At 48.8% G+C, this 10,403-nt stretch overlaps 1 protein-coding gene across 1 annotated transcript in view; it reads right to left on the reverse strand.

Annotated features, from left to right (window-relative positions):
* Window positions 1–1,786: 1,786 nt before the first annotated feature.
* Hpd (4-hydroxyphenylpyruvate dioxygenase) overlaps window positions 1,787–10,403 on the reverse strand; it is an 11,922-nt gene continuing 3,305 nt past the window's right edge. Inside the window, exons 8-14 of the mRNA XM_031342310.1 lie at window positions 8,805–8,908; window positions 8,229–8,306; window positions 5,947–6,109; window positions 5,754–5,825; window positions 4,189–4,311; window positions 2,129–2,245; window positions 1,787–2,047 (exon numbers count right to left, since the gene is read on the reverse strand). Coding sequence (XP_031198170.1) covers window positions 1,937–2,047; window positions 2,129–2,245; window positions 4,189–4,311; window positions 5,754–5,825; window positions 5,947–6,109; window positions 8,229–8,306; window positions 8,805–8,908 — 768 coding nt within the window. The 3' untranslated portion in view covers window positions 1,787–1,936. The remainder of the gene's footprint in view (window positions 2,048–2,128; window positions 2,246–4,188; window positions 4,312–5,753; window positions 5,826–5,946; window positions 6,110–8,228; window positions 8,307–8,804; window positions 8,909–10,403) is intronic.

A 10,403-nucleotide genomic window follows, 5' to 3' on the forward strand; every position in this document is an offset into this window, starting at 1 on the left:
TGTGGGGTGATAGGTGTGCAAAGGTGCCCATGTCTTAGTACCAAGACAAGGCCAAAGCCAAGGGTGTCTTTGTAAGAACCCAAACCGCCAAACGTGTATGTGAAATGGCTCAGCTCTCTAAAGTGTTAACTCAAGCAGAGAGCGGGGTGGCAGTGGAGTATAACTCTAGCATCTGCTAGGCAGATCCTGAGGGACTTAGTGAGTCACAGAGCAGCCCGGTCTACACAGAGCGGTCCGAACTGGGCCAACCAGGGCTTCCCAACTGTCTCAGAACAACAACCAAAACCAAAACAACAACAAAAAAATCCTGACGTGTTTAAAGTCATACAGACAAAACACGTCCAGACGTGGCTCACAAGTTGTAGGTTGCAACCTTGTATGTTAGAGAACTTTTTTGCATGAGCCATGGAAATCAGGAGGCATTTTGCATCGGCTGCAGCCCAATCCTCTTCATTTTCTCCCACATTCTTTGTTTTTGTTTTGTTTTGTTTTGAATCTCAGCACATCATAGAGCCTGTCTTCCAACATCTGATCCTCCCGTCTCGTCCTTTGGAGTGCTGGGATTACAAGCGTGCATCACCATCCCTAACTTATTTTTCAGGCGGCTTCTTAGTTCATGATCTTAGAAGCCCTGATTTTTCCCTCTATTCGGAACAAAACAAAACAAACCAGAACAGAAACCATCATGATTCTCCCCCACGATACCGATACGGCTTTGGATATATATTTTTTTCCTTATGGAGATCAAAGAGTGCCTAGTTTTGCCATGGCATGGTGCCAAACACCTTTTGAGTCTCAGCCCTCCCAAGAGATGGAGACAAAGGCAAGCCAAACTAGAGTTACAGGTTAGCCTGATCTACATAGCAAGTTCCAGGTCAGCCTAGGCTATATACTTAGACCTCACCCCCCCAGCCCCCATCTCAAAATAAAGTGAACCTAATTTTAAGTTGATTGATGCTCAGGGAAAGGTGTCAGACTAAAACAAAAGGAAAAGGCCGGGCGGTGGTGGCTCGAGCCTTTAATCCCAGCACTTGGGAGGCAGAGGCAGGTGGATTTCTCAGTTCGAGGTCAGCCTGCTCTACAGAGTGAGTTCCAGGACAGCCAGGGCTATACAGAGAAACCCTGTCTCGAAAAACCAAAAAACCAAACAACAACAACAACAAAAAACCAAACGGAAAAAGAAGCAAAGTTCACCCCACACTGTCGCGTGTCCACCCCCACCTCCCACCCCCGTGCTGATGATAGAACCTCTTGTGTGGTAGGTAGCCTATGCCCTGTCTCTGAGCTGTCTGCCCAGGGTTTTTGAAGAAATCCAACAGCTTTCCTACCATTAACCCTTTTCCCGGTTGCCTTGTTTATTTATTTATTTTTTCATGCAAGTATGCGCAAGGCGTGAGGAAATGCAGCTGTGGGATTTGGGGGACTGGTGACTGCCACACTCGGGTACACACCAGGAACAACAATGCCATGCGACAGCTGAGGAAGAATGCTCACCCTAAAGTCCCTTGCCTCTTTCATGTGTTCCGAGTGATGCCATTAAGGAGGGCTCATCTTTAAAGGTTTTAAAGCCATCGGAGGAAACACTGCCACATTCCAACCCACCTCAGGACCCAGTCCGTTGTTTCTGCCTTTCTAGGATGGGTCTTACCGGCAGGGTCCCTCTTAGTAAAGTTCTTGCACCCTGCACCTGCAGTCCGCACACAGAGACCTCAGGCAGCTTAGCGGTCTTGGTCTCCCCCTGGCGGCTAAGTGACGCCACTGCTTCTCGCGGGGCGCAAACACAACCTTGGACCTGGGAGGGTAGCTTTACTCAGCAGGGAGGAAGCGGGCAAGGAGGACCCAGGGCGTGGTCATGATGTGGGTGGAGCCCTGAGGTTCAGCCTTGAAGACAATTGATGTATTCAGCACTTTGCCGTGGTCTCTGTGTGGATGGGGCTTACATTCCAGACCTCACACCGTTGGTCTCCAGGTCAGTGAGGTTGCCCCGTAGGGCTTGTTCCTCCTCAAAAGCCTTGAACAGAGAGTTAAAGTTGCCCGCTCCAAAGCCCTGTGGCAATAGAAGGCAAGTTATGAGTTGGGGATTTAGCAAGCAGCTAAATGGGTGCTACCCGTTTGGTGCAGGCCGTACCTGGTGGTTGTGGCGTTGGATGACTTCTAGGAAGAGCGTGGGCCGGTCCTGCACGGGCTTAGTGAAGATCTGTAGGAGGTAGCCTTTCTCGTCATAGTCGACTAGGATTTTCAGCTCCTGGGAGGGAGACAGTGGGTTCTGTTAAAGAAAGGTAAACTGGGGCCAATATCAGACTCCTTTCTCCAGCAGTTCCAACTTTCTCCAAATATGTCCCCAGACTATCCTGTCTAAGTCACCCCCACAGCCATTCTAGCTTGGGGTCTGGTCTTTCTCCTAGAGCCCCCCCACATCAGATGGTACTCGGTGGAAACCGGGACTTTCTTCTTTGTTGCTGAGGAGAGTGTAAAAAAACGCTGCTGCGTCTACTTTGGAAAGCCGGCCAGGGAGTTTCTCAGAATGTTAAACGTGCCTTCCACCCCAGAAGTAGCTTAGCGGGTAGGAGCGCTTTGCAGCTCTTGCAAAGGATTTGACTGTGGGTTCACACACACACCCAGCTCTTTGTAACTCCATCTGGAGGGGATCTATACCTTCCTCTGGCCTCCTCAAGCACGTGGCCTATGTCCATACAGAGACACACACTCGTGTACACTTTATAGACCCAGGCCAGCCTGGTCTACAAAGTGATTCCTGGCCAGCCAGGGCATTTGCAGTGAGACCCCGTCTCAAGAATTAAAAAGTTAACGTATTTCACGTTAACTTCTATGCTAGTAAAGCTGTTAAAAAAAAAACAAAGCCAAGGTTGGGAGATGGCTCAGTGGTTGAAGCAGCCGCTGTGCGGGTGTGAGATCAAGAGTTCCAAACCCTAGGCGCCATGTAAATGTGAGGCTGCTGTGGTGAGCTGCCTGTGAGTCTAGCTTCAGAAAGCAGAGATGGAGTAGGGGCCACTGGAGAGACAGACGAGACAGCCTAGCAGTTAAGGACCCTTGCTGCGATTCCAGAGGACCCCGGTTCAGTCCCCAACACCTACATCAGGAAGCTCACAAGCACTTGTAATCCCAACCGTAGGGGATCCGATGCCTCTGACCCTTGGCCACCGGCATGCATGTACAAACACCCACACACAGACACACACCCACAAATAATTTAAGAAGAAAGAAAAGAAGGAAGGGAGAAAGAAGGAAGGGAAAAAAGAAAGAAAGCCGAGACTGGTCACATCAGTAAGCTCTGGGTTTGATTGGGTGACCCTGCCTCAGTGAATAAGTTGGAAGAATGTTCAAGGATGATTTCAAACACGAGCCTTGGGCCTCCAAAGACAGACAGACAGACACTCAACACTCATACATACATACATATATATATATATATATATATATATATATATATATACATACCACAGAGAAAGAGGGAAAGAAAAATTAAAAATTTAAAAATTAAGAAAACAAAAACAGCTGGGTGTGGTAGCATATGCCTTTAATCCCAGCACTCCAGAGGCAGAGGCAGGTGGATCTCTGAGTTCAAGGCCAGCCTGGTCTACAGAGTGAGTTCCAGGACAGCCAGGGCTACACAGAGAAACCCTGTCTCCAAAACAGAACAAAACAAAACAAAACACAAAAACAAACAAACCAAAAAACCCAATTAAATAAATAATAAAACAAAATGAAGAAACCTCTCAATGGTTTCTATCGAAAGAAGAGAAAAAGCCAAGATCACAGATAGCTGTGAGAAAAATTGGCCTCAGCCAAGCTGCCAGACCTCTGTCACACTTCAGACGGATCCTTCTTTCTGTCTCTCACACACTTGAAGGCTGTGCCTGCCTCGGGACCTTTCCATACTTTACTCTCTTTGCTATGACTCTTCATGCAGCCAGAACCTTCTCATACAGATTTTAATTAAAGTCACCCATCAGCCTTTCTCTGTTCCGCCCTGCAAAGCAGCCTCAAGCGGCCTGCCTTAATTTAACTTTCTGCACGGTCCCAAGTCTGTCTCTTGTCTTTGATAGCCCCGTTCCCCCATCCCAGTACACAAGTCCCATGCTGGCTGGGATCTGGTGTGGGTTTTCACTCTGTGTGTGGTACAGTCAACTCAGGGTTCTTCTGGTGAAGCATCGGGCCCGGCCTCACCTCCAGGACATCCATGCTTTCCTTCACCTGGATCTTGGCCGTCTTGAGATTCTCCCGAAGCAGTTTGTAGTAAGAAGATGGGACAGCCAAGAACTCCATGCCTCGCTCCCTCAAGTGGCGGATCTGTCATGGAACAGGGAGAGAGAGGGTCAGCTTGTTTGTTCAACTTGCATCTCCAGGAGGAGCAGTTAGGAGGTGGCAGGGTCCCGGTCCTAGCTCAGTCAGGATGCCACAGGACCTTCTCCCTATTTGTCTCTGTCTCCAGAGACTACTAGTGGTTGCTCTCACTTATAGAATGTGTGCCATGTGCCTGCCTTTCTGTGCATGGCTGGGGAAACTGAGGCAGGCATCGATCTATATGTGTCTCAGTATAGCGGCGGGAGTGACATAAACCAAGTGTACCTCTTCTTTGCCTAACCCACGATGATGCCACACACACTGGTGTCAAGTTTAAGGTGGCATCCATGGCCTTCACGACCTGCTCCTGTTACCACCTCTTCCTGTCTCCCTCCCCTGTTCTGTCTGAGCCACACCCTTCTTGCTGCCTCTGTAACCTTCCTGACTTTCTCACCTTTGTCTTGGTGGTGCCTTCTGCCTGGGGTACTCTCCCCATTTCTGTATATATCTCTCCTCAAATGCCTTCTCTTTCATGTGGCCCACCGTCTCGGTTAGATTTAGGTCAGCTTGACACACACACAGGCTGGAGTCATTAGAGAAGAAGGAGCCTCGACTGAGAGAATACCCCCCCTTAGGTAAACAAGCCTGTAGGGTGTTTTCTTAATTAGTGATTGGTGGGAGAGGGCCCACTGTGAGTGATGCCATGCTGGGCTGGAGGTCCTAAGGTGTAGGAAAAAAAGCAGGCTGAGCAAGGGAGGTGGGGGGTGACTTCCTGTCCTGACTACCTTTGATGAGGAACCCTGATTGGACACATACACCGAATAAACCCTTTCCTCTCAATCTGGCTTCGCCCCTAGTGTTTCTTCATAGCACTAGAAAACCCTGAAGAAGAAACACCCTCCTGATCAGCCTTCTCTTCCATCCTCTCTCACTTCCCAGATTTCCCACAGGTTTTTCCCCACACGTTGTCCCCCACACCCTAACCCTAACGCTAACCCAAACCTTAACCCTAACCCTAACCCTAACCCTAACCCTAACCTTCAGACCAGGGCTGAATTAGGCTCCTTGAAGGCTGCATCCATCGGCAAAACCTGTTTAATCTGGCTAAAAGGACATATGTATAGTCTTGTAATCTAATCTTATTTTTAGAGAGAGGCCACACTGAAGCCCAGAGAAGGCACTGAGTCCCCTGGGGCACACAGCAAAATACCAGCGGAGCCTGGACCAGCGTTCAGGCTGGCTTACACTTAGTACTGGATTGTTCTGCAGAATGAATTTCTCCAGCCTGGTGCTGGTAAATGGTTGAGTTTGCAGGAGCTGGAAGGGAAGCCCTGTCATCCTTCTGGCGGGTGGGATGGGGGGACTGCCACCACCCACTACTCTAATTGGTGGAGACTGTCCCTGCGGTTGATAATAGAGGGCACTTGGGCCAGACACAGGATTCTAACCGTTGTGATGATGTCTTCCGTCTTGAGAGCGATGTGCTGGACCCCAGCACCCCCATTGTAGTCCACATATTCCTGAGGGGAGAGGAAACAAAGAAGGAGACCACTATCATTTATCCATTTGACCGTTTATCATTTATCACTCAGGCCTCTGCCCCCTCAGAGCCCGCAGGCCTCCTCCCCCATTGTCTCCCACCTGGATCTGAGACTTCTTCCTGCCCGGGGCTGGCTCATTAATGGGCATCTTGATGGACTCCTCATAGTTGGCCACTACGATGGAGCGCAGAGAGCTGTACTCCGTGTGCACCTGTGTGTCATCCACGGACCAGAACCGGTGGAACTGCAGGTTTTTCAGGTACCTGCAGAGTGGCCAGGGGACACCCCCCTGAGTGCCCTCGGAGACCCTCCTACCCTCTTCCCCATCTCCACCATTGAGCATATACCCATTATGCAGGATCCCCCAAAAGGGACATCATGCACATCACAGATTTTGTACTTTTGACAATTTTCTTTTAAGCGGAAGGAAAGTGTTTTGTAATAAAATATAGATGGGAATTCGATGCTCCATCTGACAGAGAGTCAGGTGTTTGCTTTTGATTTAGATGAGGGTGATGTCCCTGTAATTCTATGGCTCAGATGTGCTCCCCGAACTCGTTTAAACGCCACTGTGATGTTTTGAAAAGCTAGGACCCCCCAAAAGGCTAGGCTTCAGCTCAGTGCTAGACTGCTTTTGTAGCTGCTGGCTCCCGGTGCGAAGTTAATGTCCCAGGTTAACCAGGTTAATGTGGTACAAGGGGTGGGCTTTGCTGTGTGCGAGTGGGCTAGTTCCCAATCGTTGGGTAATTCCCAAGAGTCTCCTTGGGGATTAGGTTTGTCCTATTGGGACTGGGTTTACTATCAAACCTCATTTTGGGTGACACGTGTGGTGGTGCACACTTTTAGTCCCAGCACTTGGGAGGCAGAGACAGGCAGATTTCTGTGAGTTCAAAGCCAGCCTGGTCTACATAGTGAGTGCCAGGACAGCCAGGAAAGTTTGTCTCAAAGGATAGGTAAGTAGATAGATAGATAGATAGATAGATAGATGGATAGATAGATGATAGATAGATGATAGATAGATGTGTTGTGGACAGCCCTGGTGCCATTTGTATTTTGATGCTAATTCTGCTTCCCCAAGAGGGATTGCCTGGGACGAGGAGTGTCACGCACTCAGGTATCTTCTTGTGAAACTTCTGCCTATGATAAATTGTAAAATAAAGGCTAGAGCCAGGTACTGGGCAGTGGAAGGGAAGATGGAGCTGAAAAGTTTAGGGGAGAAGGAGAAGTGGGGAGAAGAAAGGACGAACGATGGAGGAGGCGGAAGGAAAATGGAGCAGAAGAAGCACGTGGCCTGGAGGAACCATAAGTTATAAGGGATCTCATAGCTGGGGAATATAGTAGTTTAGTGGTAGATCTGTCCAATCTAGGTGTGTAGCTTGTATTCATATTAGTTGAGTTGTGTTTTCTTTTTCTTTTTTTTTTTCTTTCTTTTTTTCTTTTTTTTTTTTGGTTTTTCGAGACAAGGTTTCTCTGTGTTGTCCTGGCTGTCCTGGATCTCACTCTGTAGACCAGGCTGGCCTCGAACTCAGAAATCTGCCTGCCTCTGCCTCCCAAGTGCTGGGATTAAAGGCGTGTGCCACCACCGCCCCGGCGAGTTGTATTTTCTTTACACAAGCTTATTTGGGTTAGAGATTTTACAGCAACATAGATGTTAGATAGACAGACAGACAGATGACAGATATATGATTGATAGATATGTTAGATAGATAGACAGACAGATGATAGATAAATATGTTAGATAGATATATGAACAGACAAGTGTGTTTGAATATATCTTTCTCACAAGCAGGTCTTTTCTTTTTTTCTTTTTCTTTTTTTGGTTTTTAGAGACAGGGTTTCTCTGTGTAGCCCTGGCTGTCCTGGAACTCACTCTATAGACCAGACTGGCCTCGAACTCTTGAAATCTCCCTGCCTCTGCCTCCCAAGTGCTGGGATTAAAGGCGTGCACCACCACTGCCAGGCACGAGCAGATCTGTTTATTCTCAGTGGCCTTGTGCAATAACAAACCAACTCAGGTAGACTGAGGACTCCTTGAAGGCGGGTGGGCATTGCACAGTGAATACATGATTTGTAACCTCAGGTTAGCCTCCTACCACCTCATACCTATTTTGCTCTTCAGTTCAAGAACTGGGGAGGTGGGGGGGGGTGCTGGTGAGGGCATTAGGTAGATTAGAGGTGCTTGCCACCAAGCCTGATAACCTGGGTCCATCCCCAGAACCTATGTGGTAGACACAGAGAACCAACTCTTGCCAATTGTTCTCTGGCCTCCCCGCATGTGCTGTAGGATGAGATGTCCACGACTTCAATGTAAGCTTGAAGCAAAAAAAAAAAAAAAAAAAATGTAGATCTGACAAGAGGGCCTGTCTCCTGCCAGGGACTCACCATTCTGAGGCAGACTCCATTTCCTGGTCGGGTTGGTTGCCTACAATATGATCAATAATCTCGAGGTTACATCTGGGCCTAGAAGAGGGAAGAAGTTGGAAGGTGAGAAGGCTAGCCCCCAAATCTCTCCATTCCCATGAACTCTTTCCCTACATTAGTAGCTGAGACGGAGTAGTAGGCCCTGCTGTGCATCAGCCATAGGTAGTTCAACAGCTGTTCCTAACAATCTCCTTTGTTTTGTTCTTGTTTGTTATTTTCAACCAGTCTGGCCTCCAACTCACAGAGATTGGGGTGCCTCTGCTGGGATTAAAGGTACACGCCGCCCCGGCTGGGTACTATCTCCATCTTAGGATGAGACAGAGGCAGGAGTTAAACGATGAGGAAATGATAGAACTGCGCAAGAACCCAGGCAGTCTGGCTAGAGACCAGGCCCTCATCTTCTGGGCCTCTCTTCCGTGTCTATCCCACCTCCCAGCGTTTTCCCACCAGATGCTTACAGTCCACCAGAGAAGCCCATTCCACAGAGTGGAAAGAGACCATAACTTTCTACCACTCCCACACCCAAGAAACACTCACAGTTTTGGAAGCAGGGTGTCCTTGTATATTGGGGCCTCGAATCCAGGTAAGAAACGGCCGGTGTAGTCGATCTTCTCCACCAGGGTGTGTGTAGTATCTCCATACTGGGGTGGGAAGCAGCTGGGATCACTGGGTGAGGGAGACGCTCTCGCCCCCACCAACCCTAGCAAGCCCCTCCCCCCCACTCTTCTCTAAGCCCCAGCACAGGCAGTGAGTTCCACCATGAAGCTGACCCTGACTCAGTAGGCGATCCTTTCTGGAATGTTCGACTCCCTGCCATTTTGCTTTGGGGGGTCTGCCTGTAGGATCAGAGACTGTGATGCAGGGGCGCTGTTTCCATCCTCATGTCTTTATTTATGTTCGAGATTGAGTCTGTGTAGCCCAAGCTGGACTAAAAACTCATGGACATCCTCCTGCCTCAGCTTCCCAAGGGCTGAGACTACAGGCATGGTCTACCGTGCCTGGCTTTTGCTTTTCGTAAGTATCCTTAGCAGCTAGCTTAGTGCCTAGTACACAGTAGGTGCCCAGTAAAACTAACTAGGTGAGAGCGTTGGGTTACATTATACTGGAGGCTACTATTCTATAGAACACAGGGCTTTCTGAATGCTACACAAGTCCTCTATCACTGACTTGTATGCAAACTCTCTTTTAACTTGCTTTTTTTTTTTTTGTTTTTGTTTGTTTTGTTTTTCCAGACAGGGTTTCTCTGTGTAGCCCTGGCTGTCCTGGAACTCACTCTGTAGACCAGCAAGGCCTTGAACTCAGAGAGCCACCTGCCTCTGCCTCCTGGATTAAAAGCGGGCACCACCACCACCTGGTTCTTTTAACATCTTAAAAATATTTTATCTTTTTAAATTTTTATTTGTATGTGTAAATGTGTGTGTGTGTGTGTGTGTGTGTGTGTGTGTGTGTGGTGTGCACTTGCCTGTGCTCGTGTGAACCCGAGTGTGGAGGTCAGAGGTCAGTACTGGTGTTATGTAATCTCTTCCCACCTTATTATTTTTTTGAGACAGGGTCTCTCACTGAACCTGCAGCTCTTTGATTCTAGGCTTGCTGGCCACTAAGTTCCAGAGCTTGTCCTGTGCCAGCCTCCTAACCCCAAATGCCGGGGTAACAGGTGTGCATTGCTTGTGCATGGCATTTTACACAGGTGAAATCTGAACTCGGGTCTCCAGGCTTTGACAACTGAGTGCTTCGCCCATGGTACCGTCTCTCCTCCCTCTCTTCACTGTCTGGATTTTGCCTCACAGAGTCTCACAGAGCTCCCAGGCGGGACTGGAGCCTAAGTGCCTTGATCCTCCTGCCTCAGCCTCCCAGGTGCTGAGATGACAGGTCCTCCGCTGGGCCAATTTTAGCAACCTTTACATTGAATAGAACTTTGAGGAAGTGGGACTTGTGACTATCTCACAGACTTGCCGCCCTTGTGTGGAGCGTATCGTCTTCCTAGGTGCTTTCCAGTCATAGGAGGGGTGTAGCTGAAGAGACCATGGCGGAGGTAGGCTCAGCTTGTGCCTAGGTCACGTGGATGTCCCATTCCAGTTCTTGCTCAGAGACACCAAGCTAGTGTGGGGTATGGCTTCCTCCTCTTTTTCTTTTTTA

The sequence above is a fragment of the Mastomys coucha genome, unplaced genomic scaffold, assembly GCF_008632895.1.
Source record: "Mastomys coucha isolate ucsf_1 unplaced genomic scaffold, UCSF_Mcou_1 pScaffold22, whole genome shotgun sequence".
NCBI classification, from domain to species: domain Eukaryota; kingdom Metazoa; phylum Chordata; class Mammalia; order Rodentia; family Muridae; genus Mastomys; species Mastomys coucha.